Source organism: Zootoca vivipara, chromosome 3 (genome assembly GCF_965207765.1).
Source record: "Zootoca vivipara chromosome 3, rZooViv2.hap1.1, whole genome shotgun sequence".
Lineage (NCBI taxonomy): Eukaryota > Metazoa > Chordata > Lepidosauria > Squamata > Lacertidae > Zootoca > Zootoca vivipara.
In genome coordinates, this window is record NC_142586.1 from 10,850,578 (window position 1) to 10,869,423 (window position 18,846).

At 45.5% G+C, this 18,846-nt stretch overlaps 1 protein-coding gene across 2 annotated transcripts in view; it reads right to left on the reverse strand.

Moving 5' to 3' along the window:
• Positions 1-11,184, reverse strand: part of FERMT1 (FERM domain containing kindlin 1) — a 31,983-nt gene extending 20,799 nt beyond the window's left edge. The window contains exons 1-5 of one of the 2 annotated variants that reach the window (XM_060272406.2): positions 11,138-11,184; positions 7,971-8,070; positions 6,989-7,188; positions 5,527-5,760; positions 573-713 (exon numbers count right to left, since the gene is read on the reverse strand). In XM_060272406.2, the coding sequence (XP_060128389.2) occupies positions 573-713; positions 5,527-5,760; positions 6,989-7,139 (526 nt within the window). In that variant the 5' untranslated portion in view covers positions 7,140-7,188; positions 7,971-8,070; positions 11,138-11,184. The remainder of the gene's footprint in view (positions 1-572; positions 714-5,526; positions 5,761-6,988; positions 7,189-7,970; positions 8,071-11,137) is intronic. The other variant, XM_035110120.3, reaches the window with a different exon arrangement.
• Positions 11,185-18,846: the final 7,662 nt, after the last annotated feature.

Below are 18,846 nucleotides of genomic sequence, written 5' to 3' on the forward strand. Positions count from 1 at the left end.
AAATAGACAAGAAATTCAAGAAATAATGGGGAAAGTTTATAATTTATTTTGGAGACCACCATAAGCAGATAAAAACATTAGCAGGATTTTAATCTCACTTGTAATGCCACAAATACTATGGACAATAGGGGTGGTTATAAAACACAGATTATGAAATATGCAGTGGGAAATGTTGACAATAGGACCCATGGAGGGGATTGGGGGGGGAAAGTCTCGAGATTCAGAGAAATCTCATTTTACGGATATGTATTTGGTATTGTTACTAATTTACATTTGTAGAATCAAATAAAAATGATTTCAAAAGCGGGGGGGGGGGGGAACAGTTTGAATAACTAATTCAGCTTTTGGTATAGCCCTCATAATGCTCACCCGCTACCGAAAGTAAGCCTTCCTACGAACTCAACATGTATTCCTCCCCTCTCTTTCCTCTGTCGCTTGTGACAAATTTAAAGATTGCGAGCTCCTTAGGACAGGGACTTCCTTTCTTGTTGCTGCTCTGTGAAACACTACACACACTGATGGCACCAAATGTGTAAGTAAATAAACTCAGTAGTGTCTGTTGGGTTATTTACCTGGCAATCCCAAACTCACAGGAGAGTTGTTCAGATTTAAAATATCTTCTATGACTGGTTCTTTGTCTTTGTCTTTTCTCTTTTTCTTTTTTGCGTCTTCTGGTGGTCTCAGTAGAGAAAGTTCTTCTGGCCGTCTAATACCTGGGATGGAGTTTCAGAAGGTAAAAATGGAAACATCTTTGATAAGAACAGGTTGAAATGGCTTCCCTCATTTGTGCTACTTGAGCTTTGACAAATTTGGTTTAGCTTTTGCAGCCTTGCCTATGCTTACAGTATTTCATTTGCAACCCTCCCTGGACAAATTTATTATACCAAAGGGCAGCACATAAATGGTATGATTGTTTTCCTCAAATTTTCTATATTAATGAAAGTTATTTTTAGAGGAGGGGGGAAACCTTGGAAATGAATAAAAATAAAATAAAAATGAACCTGACTATCTATGAGCTGGCAATTCGGACAAGAAATATTGTGCGTTATTTTCTTTCCTTTCCCCAATGTATGGGAACATTCCCCTTGCTTGCTTGACCAAGGTGGAGGGATGGGAACTGCAGGGTTGCATCTCTGCATATGTAGAACAAACACAGTCTGATGTGTATGATTGACCCTATTTTATTTCGTCAGTCAACTCAAGCAATAGAACTAACTGCTGATATTGTAGCAGAAGTACTGCAGTGTTCTGAAAACACAATCAATTGTATTAGGCGCTTCCTACTTTTCCTTCTTCTTTAATTCTGGTCTTATAGCAAAACCATGCTTTTATTCTGAAATAAAAGGACGGTGAATCTGCATATAGGCAGGAAATAGACCATCTCGTTTCATGGTGCAGCAGGAATAATTTGGTGCTAAATGCCCAAAAGGCATTGGAAATGGTAATTGATTTCAGAAGGCACTCTTCCATCTTGCCGCCACTTTCCATCCATGGCAACATGGTTGTAATAGTAGAGTCCTTTAAGTTCCTGGGCTCTATAATTTCTCAAAACCTAAATTGGTCAGGCAACATCAATAGTATTATTAAAAAGGCCCACCAGAGGTTGTGTTTCTTGCGTCAACTAAGAAAATTTAATTTGCCCCAGGAAGTGTTGATCCAATTTTACAGAGGTACCATTGAAACTGTTCTCTGTAATTCTATTACTGCCTGGTATGGCACAGCCTCCAAGATGGACAAGAAAAGGCTCCAACGAGCAGTAAGAATTGCAGAAAGGGTAATTGGTGCTAGTTTGCCTTCAATAGAGACACTTTATGCTATCCGAGCTAGGAAGAGAGCAGAGCGAATTGTCGCAGATCCTTTGCATCCCGGTCATCATCTGTTTGATTTACTTCCACCTGGACATTGCTACAGGACTCTAGACACAAAAACGGCTAGGCACAGGAACAGTTTTCCCCCTTGTGCCATCAAATTGTTAAATTCGTAGTTGAGTAGTGGAAGGGGAAGCCAGTTATGGGTGGGGTTCCTTTGCTGTGCTATTGTATTGTGAGTAGAACAGTGTTTGTATAAGGTACGTTTACATTGCAATGTAGCCGAAGCAAAATTCCAAGTATGTTGGTACTTGGCCAATAAATTATATTATTGTTATTATTCTGTGAATTTGGTCACACATATTCTCCTGTAGGCTGAACTAATTTATCTGCTCCCTAACTGTTGTTTGTGGTTAGGAAGACTTAAGAGCCGAATTCCAGTTGAGCAATATCTGGGGCTTTCATCATAGTAATTGTAACACTCAAGACAGGTTTACAGTCATGCGCTAGGAATTTAGATAGTGAATTGCACAGCTGTTAATATGGCTCGGGGTGACAAATTCCATCCCTAGGGAGTGTGTGCATTCATTCACATGCCACAGGAGATGGGAACGATATGCACTGCGGTCGTTCTGAAATTCATGGCCTTAAAACATGGCCTTATTGGGTTGAGGCAACAACCTCAAGTTGCCGTGTCGACGCAAACACCATTAACTCTGTGAGATTTGTACCAGTAGGAAGATGGTGCGTCATCACTATCATTTTGACGGTTTCGGAACCACTCCTCCTCATCTCTCTTTAAAGATAGATCAATAATTTTATTGCAATGGTGCATTCCATTTTTCTTCGTAAAAAACAAATCCAAAGTTGCTCATGGGGTGTGTGTGTTGAAGTGTAAAGGGAGGGGGGTTGATTAAGTATGGGGGAAAGATAGTTGGCAATGGGGTTGACAAGTAGGTGGGGCAGCGAAGCGAGCAGGGGCAGAAACCCTAGTGTGTGTCTGTGTATTCGCTGTCTGTCTATCTGTCTGATATTCATCTCTGCTTCACATTAGCAAAGGTATATATTTGAGATTTTTTTTCTGGATATAATAGGTCCCTAATGTTTAGTCTATATCCTCTTTCTTTTTTGAGAGAAAATGTTTCTATTCTCTTTCTTTCTTTCTTTTTTAGGAATAACTTATTATTATTATTACATTTTTACATCAAGTTTAAGAAACATAAAAATAAAACACATAGAACAATATTCATAACAAATGAAACAAACAAGTGTGGGACAATCAAATGTTAAAACAACAACAAGGTGCTTCTGTATCTATGACAAATACTGTATAGTCCATAATCTTCCAAGAGTTATGGGAGGGTGAAGAATGCTCTTAAGTTATATGCTCAATAAATTTATACCATACTAGCTGGCCCTGCCATGTGTTGCTGTGGCTAATCCCTGTGACTGCCCCTACCCTGTGCCGATCCATGACGTATCCCACCCCCTCTTCCCCCCACCCCTGGGCTCATCCCTGTGACTGGTCCCACCATGTCCTGAGCTATCCCATCCCCTCCTCCCCCCACCCAGGCAAGTCAGTACCTCCATTCGGCCTAGTCTGTAAAGACTTCGGCCGAATATGTAAACGGGAGCCAAGGTGCTGTTGAGAGGGAGGGTTTTATAGGTGCAGTACCAGTGTAGCTGCCATTAGAGGGCACTGGTTTGCAACCTGGTTCTTTTCCCAGAATGCATTTTCATCTGAGTGGTGTGTTTTGAAACACAGGGTTTTTGGGGTTTTACCTGGCACAGGTGTGACATCTGTCTTTGAAAATGGTACGCGATCACTCTCATATTCACGTGGCACTATGTCAAAATTTGAACGCATTCTGTCAAGCGGTTTTGGTGAAACGTGGATACTAACAGACATGGCCAGTTTACATTTTTATATATATTTAGATGTCATAAAGATTATCTGCTTCCGGACCATTTCTTTGAGCCTTTACTTGAAAGGTAAGATTTTCCATCAGAGCAATTTGCCACATTTCCTTATATTCTTTTTCTCATAATTCAAACCCATTTGTTCAAGTCCTACTCTCTGGAGCAATAGGAAATAAATTCGCCAAGAATCTAGGTGAGAGTTCTTCTGCTATCTTGTCCAACTGCTTGCAATGCAGCAATGGTTTGCCCAACGGGGGGGCTTGAACTCACAACCCTGAGATTAAAATTCCCATGCTCTACTGACTGAGCTAATTGAGTCAGGCACCCAACTCATTCATTCAGTGTTTCCTCTTTGGACTTGCTCCCCAGGCCCCTCACTGTCTTTGTTGCCCTCTTCTCTACTTATTTATTTAATATACTGCCCTTTATCCATAGATCTCAGGGTGGTTCCTGCTCCCGTTAGCCTTCTTGGAACAGCCGTGCCCAGAGTACTCTAGCTGGGGTCTGGCTTAGCCTACAGATAGTACCTCTGATCTAAAGAAGTGCATAGAGCAGATCCTTCCATGCAACGAAGCATAACTGCTCCACAACATAAAACCATAATTAAAATACCACCCAAAGAGGTATTGAGACCAGTCTGCAATGCAGTGTCAGGTGGAGAAAAGAGGGACACTGTTCAGAAAAGTAAAGAGGTTATTTGGCTGTTTGAAAAGCTGATTGTAGATCACAACCAACCTCACCTATATGAGCAGAAAGCACATGTATAAATTCAACCAACGGCAGCAACAACAAAAATATTCATGCCATATTTCCTTCCTGCGACAGCTCCACATGGGGGATTGCTCTGGAAAGTGCCCACTGACCCTGGTAACTTGAAAAAGTTTTTTCTGGAGCAATGAGGGTTGCAACTGGAAGGTGCCTGGATGAAAAGCCTTAGAGAATGCAGATGAGACACTGCATGATGGTGGCAACTCTGTCTAGTATTGGGCTTTCATCCAATTAGCTTGGGATTAACCCACTGAAACAAACAGTACAGTGGTACCTTGGTTGTCAAACTTAACCCGTTCCGGGAGTCCGTTTGACTCCCGAAACGGTTCAAAAACCAAGGTGCGGCTTCTGATTGGCTGCAGGAGCTTCCTGCACTCAGTTATAAGCCGTGTAAGCTGCATCGGATGTTTGGCTTCCGAAAAACATTCGGAAACTGGAAGACTCACTTCTGGGTTGTGGCGTTCGGGAGCCGATTCGTTCAGGAGGCAAGCTGTTCGAGTACCAAGGTACTACTGTATAGAATATTTATATACAGGTAACAGAGATAACTGAAGAAGCAAATCTTTCCTTTGATCACAGAAACAGAAAGCTAATTTTTTTATCATTGAACAGCCTTAGGAATTATAACCCGCACCGAACAACATAGGGCGAAATTTACCAAAGCCAGCTGTTGTTCTGTTTCCATCCTTTGCAAAGAGCGATTTCATGGGAAGCCAACCACAAGGCAAAAGATAGGGAAGGGATTGCAATTGTAGGAAGGGACATAGGTCAGTGGCAGAACACAGGCTTCTGCCTAGGTTCAATCCCTAGGTTCAATGTCCCCTTTCCACGATTCCCAGGTAGGTTTGGGAGGCAGCCTTGTTTGAAACCCTGCAGAACTCCTGCTAGTCAGGGCAAGTAATACTAAGTTAGAAAGAACAATTGTCTGACTCAGCATATAATGCATCTTTGTCTACTATTAATTGTGTTAGCAAGACATAACCATGTCACCAAATAGAACTACCCAGAGTCTTGGAGAGTCCACACTTACCAAGGGTTCTGCAGATGTCTCCAACTACCTTGAATACCACAGATGAGAAGCTAACGTTCAGCCTCACCGTTTTCATGCTCGGCAGGCGAAGGCGCAACATTTTGTGCTGAACAGTGAACAACAGCTTGGCATCTGCCTGCACCCCGTATTTATCCAACGTCCAGTGAGTTTTCAGAAGCCAGCACTGCTTCTGCTCCCACCAAAGGGCATAGTCTGACCAGTCCTGCGACACGCCTGGGAAAAACAACAAAACCAAGCACAAGTATTAACAACTTGTTAAAGGTTATTGGTCAGGGATGATGGAAGTTGTAGTCCGAGAACATTTTTAGGGCTGCGGGTTCCCCATCCCTGAGTTCAAAGAACAGGTATCATCATAAGCCTTCTTATGTAAACGCTAATCCACCTGGCTCTACTTTGCACCTAGGCTGGTGAGCCGGATCCTTATTTCCCCCAATTCTCCAAGTTTGATAGGTGGGTGCGGCTGCCTGTCCATCCCATGATGTCACCATGACCTCAAGTGACCTATTTTCGCCCCATGTGGGGCACGACACTTGGAAGCCCCAACCATCAGCTGAAAGCCTAATTTGAAAGAACAAGCCTTTGGTTGTTGCTCTTGTTAATCAACGAAAGCCAGAATTTCTTGACCGTCTACTGCAAGTCATACAAGCGTTACTATGAATTATATTTATTTGTCGCTTGCTACAAATAGTTCTCTCTCTCTCTCTCTCTGTTGCTTACTATTTAAAAGCAAAACAAAACGTACAATACAAAATTAAAAAGTTAAAGGGACCCTGACCATTAGGTCCAGTTGTGACCGACTCTGGGGTTGCGCGCTCATCTTGCATTATTGGCCGAGGGAGCCGGCGTATAGCTTCCAGGTCATGTGGCCAGCATGACAAAGCCGCTTCTGGCAAACCAGAGCAGCACATGGAAACGCTGTTTACCTTCCCGCTGTAGCGGTTCCTATTTATCTACTTGCATTTTGACGTGCTTTCGAACTGCTAGGTTGGCAGGAGCTGGGACCGAGGAACGGGAGCTCACCCCGTCACAGGGATTCGAACCGCCAACCTTCATTGTCAGCGCAAACCTTTCTGCTCGTCACACAGAATACAGCCCCCTCTTCTCCCCATGCACACCATTCTGGGGGTTCTCCTGACCCACCCACCCCCACAGCCAATTTTGGCGGTAGCAGGAGCCCTGTTGCACTAATGGGACTTCTTGTACTAACTCCCATTAGTGCAACTACTTCGTTGAATCCAGCCCTTTATTAACAAAAAGTGTTCATCCTGCGATAGCTTAAACAGGACACATCCTACCTCCCCCCCAAAAAAACACACACACACACAAACACCAATGAAGAGTTGTTGTATATTGACACTTGAAGAAACTGCCCATATAAGGAAATTAACCCAAATGTTCTGCCTTGGTGCATATACAGAAAAGTATATATCTTTGAACTCACTGATTTGTTCCACGAGCTTAAGCATCACTCCTCCAATGTGGAGATCTCCTGATACTTGGAGGGTGCTCTCCTTTTGCTCCCCTCCGCACTGGTGATCAATAGCAACAATGAGCTCCCAGGAACTGGAACCATATTCATTCGACGAAGTCATATTACTACTGAAAATCCCAGAGGCTCAGGAATGGAAGAAAAGTCAACATCTGTTCAGAAAGAAGGGAGGGGAGGGGAGAAAAGAGAGGCATTTTTTTTTCTTGCACAGTTACCCAGCTGTGAGGCCACTTCACCTGGTTTAGGACCAAGGTGACTGAAGCCAGATCACCACGGGTCACTCCTAATGTGATGAATGAAGCTTTTGCAATGTCATTTGACCTCTAGAATTTCACATGGGGCACAAGCATAATAAATACGTCACAGCTTGGTGACAGTTTCTACTGAAAATCCCCTCTTATATGGTGAATATCACAGGGTTTTTTCCCCTCATACCGGGGCATCCTCTTAAGAAACGTTCCACAATGAGGAATCATACATTGTACAGTGTGTTTTATGTGCAGTTTCTCAGGCGCCTTCACACTGCGCCTAAGAGCTTCCTGATTGGCTACTATAGAAAACAGGATGCTGGACCAGATTAGTGTGCCCCACCAGGACTCTTCTGATGCTCCAAGGCTATGCTACAATTGAAGTTGTGGTCCCATTATCTGTCTTGTCTTTTGAACACCACACAGCGATTCACCCATGTACTATATGTGGGAATGTTCGGGGAGTGAGGAGAGGATATATTGTTTATTAACATCCTTCCTAATGCAGTAGCAAGTTCCTTTACTTAGCAGAGTTTACATTTCCCTTTTAAATGCACAGCAGATAGCTGGTTGCAGGCTTGTAGAAGCCTCTCACTATTAGGTTCCTGGTAAGTTCCCTTATATCCCTCTTAAAAGAATAGACACGCCACAATCTTGTTTAAAGTCAATGAAAGAAGTTTACTCACATCATCAGTTCACAGTTGGATCCCTGAAGGGAGACTTAGTTATAAAGTATATACATGTGGATCTATCCCATAGGGGGGTAATTTCAGTGTCCTCTGTTGGCTGAAAGCAAACCAAGCATTTCTAGCTAAAAAGCTGCTCCAACAATGGAGGAAGTAAAACAGAGTGTGGCAGCATGCCTTGTCCTTTTGTTACCTGGACAGGTAAGGACATGCCCACCTCTAGTCACATGCAAAGGAAGTATGCTCCAGCCCAGGAGGAACAAGGAAGTTTCGACTGGCTGGACCAAACATCCCCTTGCATGTCCACTCTAGGAAAACAAGGAATGTTGTATTTGGCTGCTACTTATGTATCACATCCCACACTAAATTGTTTCTCTATTGATCCATCCTGCCAATCGCTTGGAAAGAGTTCGGGGACCCCACATCCAAAATAACTACTGATGCTCTTCGTATGAGTTAAGATTCAACTGAATCTCAGTTTAGATACCACTTCCCTGATCCAGGGAACCAAGGATAGATACCTTATCTGGAGCTTTCTTTCTGAAAAGCACAGCTTAGTTCACAAAAGCTTGTGCTGCACCAAATTTAACATAATGGCAAATGTGTCAGACTAAGACCAGGGAGACCCAGGTTCAAATCCGCACTCATCTGTGAACTCTTCCTCATAGGATCGTTGTGAGGATAATATGAGGGCACCATGTACGCTGCCGTGAGCTCCTTAGTGGAGTGGGATAGATACATAATAAGCACATAAATCACTTTCTATTTTATGGAGTTTTTCCAGAATTACAATAAAGAAAAGCATAAAATAAAAAGTCACCTTCATTGCTCAATCTATAAAGGCGACAACTAAATCTGTTGGCCTTGGTTACAACGGAGGCCTTATAATGCTGATTTTCCAGAAATTGGAGATATTCCCATGAATGTTTGGCTGGTGCCTTCATTATATACTTTTAGGCTCCAGGCAAAAACATTCCTCTTCACCCAGGCCTTTGGCTGATTGGCATCCAATGCCCTTTTAAAATGTGATGAGGTGGGTGGTGGTTCTCGGGTTGTTTTTGTTTCTGTTTTTATTATGTATTTTGTGTTTTTATATTGTGATTTTATGTTGTGAACCGCCCTGAAACCTGTGGGTATAGGGCGGTATGCAAATTTAATAAATAATAATAATAATTTCTAAATGATATTATATCCTGAAGTGCATTTGATAGTTTTCAATGGGGATGCCTTTTCTGGGGAGATTCTGTAGCTACATCCCATTCAATGCAATCCTTGGAGTCTTCCCCCCACCAATAAACAGGAAGAACCACTAATTAAATTCCAAGGAGCTTCTATGAACTATTATTTTCCTGAACTCTATGACCCAGCAACAACAAAAGAAAATCCTCTGCTATCCATCAAACTCAATAAATATACCAGATGTCTCTTGTTTTCAAGGTCTTGTCTTTTTAACAGTCCCCTCCCAATAGTTTATTCAAGACTTGAAAGTCCATTAAATCTGCAATCTTTTAAGGTGCTCCTGCGGAAGGAAATTTTGGTGCTCGAAACCATGTTTGTTAGAGCTATCATCCTTATGGCTGTACATATTATTTAATCTGCTTAGAAGATTCATTCATTCATCATCATCATCATCTATTATATTTGTACTACTACTCCTCATCTGAGCATCCTAGAGAGGTTGACAACAGAAAAACACAATTTGAGAACACAAAATACAGAATAAAACAAAAGCTTATAACCTTCCCACCAATACATTTAAAAAGCCATAGAATGTTAATCAGCTGAACACCTGGTTGAGGAGAAGCACTTTCACCTGGCACCTAAAGACATGTAATGAAGGCACCAGGTGAGTCACCACAAGCAGGGAGCCACCACAGGAAAGGCCCATTCTTGTGTTGTGGAGGAGACACACAAAGAAGGGCCTCAGAGATCTTAGGGTCCGGTTGGTTCATATGAGGAGAGGCAGACCTTGAGGTATGGTAGTCCTGAGCCATTTAGGGCTTTATAGGTTAAAATCAGCACTTTGAATTGGGACCAGAAGCTAATTGGCAGCCAGTGCAGTCAGGCTAGGATCGGTGCAACAAGCTCAAACCGCCTTGCAACCTGGCCACCAAATTATTTACCAGCTAAAGTTTCTGAACTGTCTTCCGAGGTGAAGAAAATAAGAAAAAGCTCTTCAAGCAGTGTACAAGCAATCACACACAAAAACACACACACACAGTGCACTGGCTTTAGGGCAGTGTGGGTTGTTCCCCCGCACAGGGCGCTGAGCTAAGGAGGCACATAACAACATAACAACAACAGCAACAACAACTATATATCAGTACCTACTGAGAAGATCTGAAAAAAAGAAACTGTGCCTAAAGGAATTATTGTGAAAATAAGAAATATTTAGTGGTTGCCCCAAATTTTGTCTTTGCTCAAGGCATCATATTAAAGTCCAGCTCTGAGATATATACTGTATATATACACACACACAAATGAATAAATCTTCTAAGTAGATCAAATAATATGGAGAGCATATCAGTGTGTGTGTGTATAAAATGACCAAGGCATTCTCTGATATGCTCTCCATATTATTTGATCTACCTACCAGTGTACCTGTATGCCCGTGTGAATATATGTGTTTGTGTGCTCTTAATGTTGTACACCGTCCTGGGATCTTTTGATAAAGGCTGTATATAAATTGAATAAATCACACACACACACACACACACACACGAGAGCTGGGAGGGTCTACTTCTGTGGATGGCAAGCGTTAAGAACTACCTTTAAGAGAGGACCCCATACTATTTTTTTCCCTTTTTGTATCTCTTTTTGTTTACATTCAATTTCCTATATTTTATTGTTTCACGAAAAAGCTTTACCGGTAATAATAATGCACGGCCTCCTCTAGTGCCTTCCTAAGGACTAGCGGACGTACTGCTGCAACTCTCGAGTCGCACGCTTCCCGCCGTCTGGAAGAAACCCGCGCGCTCCCCACTCCCCATGCCCCAGAGCAACGGCGCAGGTGTTCCCACTGACTGAGCTGCTCCGAATCGCGAGCTTTCCTTCCGCAGGCAGCCTGGGAAATCGCGAGCGCGCTGGCACCAGCCCCGGCCACCCGGGCTGCCCCAGATCCCCACCAGATAAGTCTTTGATGGTGCCCAAATCCACGCGCTACTCACTCGCTCCTTCCCAAGCCGGGCGCCGTCTCTGCTGCTGCTGCTGCTGCCGTCGCCACCTCTCCTCGTCCCGGAGGAGCCGCTGGGTGCAGGTCCCGACAGCGCCAGCCAAGGAGGTGCCTCCCTCCTTCCCCGCCTGCCCCACCCTCCGAGGCGGCGGGGCCCCGAGGAGCTGGCGCAGATGCGCCGATGACCTGCGCTCTCGTCGGGTCCCGTGCGCAAAGACGCACGCCTGGCCCGGGCGCGAGATTCCTCAGTCTCCTCCCTGTCTGGCACCGGCAGGCAGGCAGGCAGGTAAGAACAAGCGAGCGCGCCGGGCGGAACTTCCTGCAGACGCCTCGGCGAAACGCGCGGTTCTTTCCCAGCGTCTGGCTGGAGCGAAGAGGAACGTCGTCGAAGACAAGGAATGCGCCTCCTGCAATTCTGTGTGCGCTGACTCCGAAGGAACCTGCGCTGGGGTCAAGGAGAAGGCTCGTTGCTCCTCGGGAAGGATCGGATGCACATGGTGGAAGCGTCGTGGTCTCCACTTCCCCATATGCACGTGTTGCGGGCAAGAAGAGCCCCTCTGTGGATCGGGTCAAGGGCTTGTCTGGTTCAGTTTCCCATCTCAAAAATGGCAAACTAGCTCAGAGGGAAACCCCCAAAGCAGGGGTGCAAACTTGAATAAAATATGGGGGGAGGCAGGTAAGCCCCTCCCTGCATAATTGATCACAAGATGTGGCGCATCAATGACAATGCCCATCAAGGGGGGGCGGGGGCTGGCCCCCTCAAATATTTTATTGAGGGCCCTGAAAGGAGCTCTGCATCTAGGGGTTGGCTCCTCTGCGCCAAACACATATACAGAATTATTAAAAAGTTATTCTTCTGTATTGTTATTATTTTTGGCTAAACAGCGCAGAAAATAAAAACATCCTTCCATGAAGTTCAATAACTGTGTTACTGCATTCTTAGCAATGAGCTGCTGTGCAATTTCAATACATTCAGAACTTTCAAAATGTTTCCCACCAGACTAAAACCATACATTCTAAACTGAGGAAATAGCATTTTCCATAAGGATACTAAGTAAATCTGCTTGTTCCAATGATGATTGCAGGGGGGGGGGAAATGTCTACCTAAAATATAAACATCGCTTTACTTAGAACCTATCATTTCAAATGCTTTCCAAATGTTTGCTGCCACGAGTTTTTTGGGTTCTAAATGAATCCTGATCAAACAAGAGGCACACTAATTCGACAAGAGTTGGTTCCCTTCTAATTTACGATAATAATGGTCCAAGATGCTTAGCTAATGACTTCATATTCACATTATAAAAAATATTCATATTCACTATAAAAAATGAAAGAGTTCCAGTGATAGGTCTATGGGAAGCTCAGATGTATACAGCGATAAGTACAAATTCCAAAGTTCTGGTTGTTGCCACAAAAACAAATAGTTTTGTGGCAGCTTAAAAACCTAGCAGGTTTATTGCAATACATAGGCTTTCCTTATCCTGAGCCAAACCATTGAGCCATCTACCAGCATTCCTCAAGGGATTCAGGCAGGCCTCTCTCCCAGTTGTACCTGGAGATAAGTTAAAAAGAAGAAGTAAAGATAAGGTAAAGGACCCCTGGATGGTTAAGTCCAGTCAAAGGTGACTATGGGGTTGCGGTGCTCATCTCGCTTTCAGGCTGAGGGAGACGGCATTTATCCGCTGACAGCTTTCCAGGTCATGTGGTCAGCATGGCTAAACCACTTCTGGTCTAACTGAATACTGTGACAGAAGCCAGAGCGCACAGAAACGCCCTTTACTTCCCCACCACAGTGATACCTACCGTGTTTCCCCTTTTTTAAGACGTAGCCATAAAGTAAGCCATGGCAGCATTTTGTAGCAGTTGCTAAATTTAAGACACCCCCCGAAAATAAGACATACCTCCATACCGTGTACAGCGGGACCCAGCCAGCCAGCGGGGCCTGGAACCGGCTGCTGCAGCGGCGAGCTACCTGCCGGAACAGGCGGCTGCAAAGTGGAGCGCTCTGCAGCGCTGAGCGCTCGGAGCGCCCAACCAGCGGCCTGACGTCTTCCTCGCCCGGCCGAGGAGGCCTGCTGCCCCGCTGCCGGAACAGGCGACTGCAAAGTGGAGCGCCAGGCGAAGCACCCAGCCAGCGGCCTGACGTCTTCCTCGCCCGGCCGAGGAGGCCTGCTGCCCCGCCGCCGGAACAGGCGGCTGCAGAGTGGAGCGCTCTGCAGCGCCGGACGGAGTGCCCAGCCGGAGCGGCGAGGCAGAGCGGCGGCCGGAGGCTCGCTGGCCCTTCCGCACCGCCGGAACGTTGTGGGCTGTGTGGCCCAAGGTAGAGCGGCGGCGGGAGGCCCGCTGGCCCTTCCGCGCTGCCGGAACGTTGTGGGCTGCACAGCCCAAGGCAGAGCGGTGGCGGGAGGCCCGCTGGCCCTGCCAGGGCGCCGGACGGCGCCGGGAGCGCTGCTGGCCCCTTTCGCGGCGCTGGAGCATCGTGGGCTGCATGGCCGCTGCCGGAATTTTGTGGGCAGGGAAGCGGGAGGCAGGCAGGCGGGCTGGGCGATAGGCCCGTGGCTGCGCTCGGCGGGGCCAGTAGTGGGCCCCACGCTGGCCTGCACTGGCCTGCGCCAGGGGCTCCGGCTCAGTCCACTGCCGGCGCACGGCACCTCGTTGTGGCCGAGATCTGGATCGTGGTTGGTTGGGTGCCCTCCCCTTCCATAGCGACGCCGGGACGAGGCTGCCTCTGAGCATGCACCGAGAGACACCCCCTTCCCATCCCCCAGTCCAGTGCCGGGGAAAAGGCATCTTGGAAAGCCGGAGTGGGTTTATAGCTCGGGATGGGGTGGTCTCTGAGCATGCACAAAGTGCCTCCCTCACCACTGCCTTTGCACTGGTTGCCTTTGGACATGCACGGTGAATGCTCCTTATATAAACATCATCTCTCAGGGAGGATGTATTTTGCAAGGCTGGCGTTCTGGTGGCTAGGAGTGAGGGTGATGGTGGTGGTCTCTGGGCAGGTACAGAGTGCCCTCCCTCCTGCAGCCTAAGCAGCGTGTTGCAAAACAGAGGGCACTTTTTTCCTTGTCTCTTTTTAAAAGAAGTTGCTCCCCTGGGGGGGTCCATAATAAAAACCATAATAAAAATCTAATAAAAAATTAAGACATCCCCTGAAAATAAGACACCTTGTGTTTTTTTGAGGAAAAAAAGTTATAAGACAGTGTCTTAAAAAAGGGGAAACACGGTATTTATCTACTTGCACTGGTGTGCTTTTGAACTGCTAGGTTGGCAAGAGCTGGGGCAGAGCAATGGGAGCTCACCTCATTACGGGGATTTGAACCACCAACCTTCTGATCAGCAAGCCCAAGAAGCTCAGTAGTTTAGACCACAGCGCCACCTGCTCCCCTGGTACCTGGAGATACCAGGGATTGAGCCTGGGAACGTCTCTGCATGTCAGGAAGATATCATTCCATTGAGCTATAGCCTTTTCCCACTGCTAGCCAACAGCTGACAGATATATCACACACTTATCTGGAGAAAAATAATATTAGTAACAATAGCAACTGTTACATATACTCTACTTTCCAGCTAAACCGTGATTGAAGACCATAAAATGCAGGAGAAGTGGTAGGACTGTGACCAAACTCAAGGTACTGGTGCTTGCCTTAAAACAGCTAGGAGTTTAGCTGATGCTTTGTTGCTTTGTCTCCACTGATGCTGTGTTTTCATATAGGTAAAGAAGCAATGCTGCAAAAATGACATTACATCAGTCTTCAGTGCTCTCTCTTCCAGAGGAGACCAAACTCTGATAGCACTGCTCTCCTCCCAGCCCCTTGGAGTCTTACCACAAGTCAGTTAGTTAGAAATGTAAGGAAACTAAGAAAAGCTACGGGGAACTTTTAAAAATGTGGGATTTTTGCAGCTGGGAAAGTGATGGGATGTGAAAAATGTGGGATGAACAAAGGGTTAATAGGAAGACCTATAAACACCCTGCAAGCAGCTCAGGATGAATGCAGAATGAATTCTGCTTGTCATAGTTATCCTGTAAACAAAACACAACGAATGCTCACTAAAGACCAGACACAATCTAACTACTGACTGTGTAAGCTTTGGGCAAGCAAATCAGGATGGTTGCTGAATAAATTAGAGGAACCCTAATGGACTCTGTTTTTCAAAACAGATGAAAGATCGTGGAGTTGTGGGGTAAGGAAGAAGTTTGTTTTGGAGACCAGGGGAATCTTTGGAGCACTGGACATGAAGATTCTGATAGCTCAGGTTATGGACACACTATCCATAAGGCTGATCGCCAAAGAATTGATGCTTTTGAATTATGGTGCTGGAGGAGACTCTTGAGAGTCCCATGGACTGCAAGAAGATTGAACCTACCCATTCTGAAGGAAATCAGCCCCGAGTGCTCACTGGAAGGACAGATCCTGAAGCTGAGGCTACAATACTTTGGCCACCTCATGAGAAGAGAAGACTCCCTGGAAAAGACCCTGATGTCGGGAAAGATGGAGGGCACAAGGAGAAGGGGACGACAGAGGATGAGGTGGTTCAACAGTGTTCTCGAAGCTACGAACATGAGTTTGACCAAACTGCGGGAGGCAGTGCAAGACAGAAGTGCCTGGCGTGCTCTGGTCCATGGGGTCACGAAGAGTCGGACACGACTAAACGACTAAACAAACAACATGCCTTTAAAACACATTCAAATCTCATTTCCCCTCTCAAAGAATTCTGGGCACTGTAGTTTGTTAAGGTTTGGTGGGAATTGTAACTCTGTGAGGGGTAAACTGCAGTGCCCAGAAGAGAAAGAAATGTGTTCTGGATGTGCTTTAAAGGCATAGTGTATAAGGAGCCGCAAGGCTACACTAGACTTAATTGCCTTGTTATGTAATTGTAAGCTCGTTGTGCCAACCCAACTCAATCGGTCTGAGAGGGCACAATCCTATTGCAGCCAGGAGAAGCAACTTGAAGATAGCATTGCTCTGTTTAAGATCCCAACCCTCACAGTACATATTTGTTAGAGAGGATTTCAGGGCTAATCCAAAATGTTTTGCTACCTGAAATGGAGCAGCATATGGCACCCCCCCCCCAAAAAATTGAGGTACAGAGTAGTCAAGCATGGGGCTTTTTTCAGCTATAACTCACTGGATTTCTGGCACCTCTCAACTGGAAGAATGAAGAATTACCAACAGTGGATGAATGGCAGAAGAAGCTGATAGAATTCATGGAACTGTCTCAGTTGACCGGAGACTCCGGGATCGGAGTGAAGCAGCAGTGGAAGAAGATTGGAAGCAATTTAAAATTTATTTAAAGAATAAGCATATAATAGATTAGAATTAGTGGAAGTGAGGGAGATAAAATAGAGGTTGTAGTTAATACAATGGTGTGAAATAAGTATTGTTAGGAGTCAATGATAATTTAATTAAGAAGTAAGATTTAGATAGAATATAAAAGGATAAGATGTAAAAGATAGGGAAATAAGGTAGTATTAAAGTAATAACTAGAAATTATATAAGATTTAGAGTTTACTACGGATGATATGTAAAGAATCGCAGAAGGAGGAGGAATGAGGAAAACAATAGATTGGAAATAAGGGTTATAAGTTAGAATTTTTTTGGTTTTGGTTTTGTATTTTTTGTATTTTGTTTTTTTCTTGTGTTTTGTATTTTTGTATGTTTGAGAAAATTTTCAATATATATATCAAGTGGATATCATTGCCATTGTAAGAGAACAAGGGAGGTATTCATGGTGAGTTCCGGCTCCTCTTTTTCTAGGAAAAAAGCACTGGTCAAGCTGTTTTGTTACCCAGGGGTGGAGCAAGCGGGGGCGGCGGGCGGTCCACCCCAGGCACCGCCCTGGAGGGGGTCTCACTCAGGGCCACGCCCCCACCCCTCGCTTCTGCACGGCAGCCTCGGGAAAACAACAACCAAAAAAGCTGGCTGAGTGATTGGGCGCCGCGCGGGTGCCTGCTGGAGGGGGGTGGCACTCAGGGCCACGCCCCCACCCCACAAATGGCACCTGAGCCTGGACACTCCGTTTAGAAGTCGCGGGAAGGCGCGATCCCCCTCTACCTAGCACACATGTGCAGCGGGATGCTGCGCATGCGTACAACATAGAGGGGATTGCAGCCCCCTGCGACTTCAAAATGGAGCCTAAACCGAGCGCCCAGGCTCCAGGCAGATAGCCCACTGGTGCGGCGGGCGCACCGCAAACTGACACTCCCCCCTCCCCTTCTCTGGCAGCCAAAGTACAATAATCCTAAATTAAGCCATTACTTGCTACCCCAAATCTCCCGCTTAAGGTAGTCACTTTACTCTGTTAAATGGTAGTGCCATGTTATGGCCTGATGCACAACAACACACAAGAAATTATCATCTGGCAGGATAACCAATGAAAATCCAGAAATGTCTGCATGAAGTCACCAGCGAGTAAACATGAGATGTGTGTGGCTGGGTGGAATTCTTCCTCTGATTCAAAGGAGATCAGTAAGACAAGCAAACGCATCACAACAATGTGGAGTTTCCTATGCAGTCTGGGTTAATGATTCAGATCTTTGTCATGCTTCCAAACATGAATCCCCAAATCTGGGCCGGATTAGATAGCAATGGAATCATTTGTCATGCTCAGAAAGGTCTCTTGTTGATTCAGCTTCCTGCAGACCTTCCTGTAATGTGTCAGGGACTGTGTCAGTGGCAAATACAGGCGTTCTCTCTATTGGTAGAAGTTCATTCTGGGCAGCTTTCAACATACATAAAAACATAATAAAACATTCAGCATTAAAAAAACCCACACAACTTCCCTATACTGCCTTCAGATGTCTTCTAAAGATTATATAGTTACTTATCCCCTTGGCTCAGGGTGGGTGGGTGTCACATAACTCCATACCCTCCAACATTTCTCCGATGAAAATGGGGGTGTCCTAAGGAAAAGCGCGACATTCCAGGATCAAATCAAGAAACCAGGATGGCTTATGTAAATCCAAGGGACACTTGGAGGGTCTGCAAATCTAGGTTTGAACTGAGGCAGCAACATCCCTTTCCAGAAAGCATCTCATCACCTGTTGAGACGGGGCTGTGGGAGTGAGCAAAGGCCCAGACATCTTCCTTTCCCAGGAGTTCTAAAATCACATCAAAACTTTCATTGTCTGAGTAACTCCAAACGTCAGTCAAGATACCTCTCCAGATTTGGATGCTCTCACCCGTGTTCTGCTTGGGGACTTTTAATGAGGATGTGTGCCAATGCAATTTCACAACAGTCGGAGACAAATGTATTTCCCCTCCAAGGCAAGTGTTCAGCTATTTGTTTCTGAAGGTGTTTCTTGGCGCTGGGGTAGCCATGCATACAATCTCATGGAAGTTATATTGACTCAGAAGAACCTGTACAGGCAGCAAGGTTGCAACCCTATATACTGGGGAACTGTTGGCCCTTCAGATATTGTTGGAGTACAACTCCCATCATGCCTGAAAACTGGTTGTACTAACCAGGGCTGGGAATTGGTTATGCTGACTGGGATCTTCCCAAGAGGTCCATTCCAAATTCTCAAAAAAGTGACTTTAGGAGATCATCTACACCAGGGATGGGGGAGCTGTGGCTCTCCAGATGTTGCACTCCATCAGCCTCTGCCAGTACACCCAGTGGTCAGAGATGATGGAACGCTGTCTACCAACATCTGGAGGGCCACAGGCTTCCCATCTGACTGGCAGAGGAGTTTATATCTCA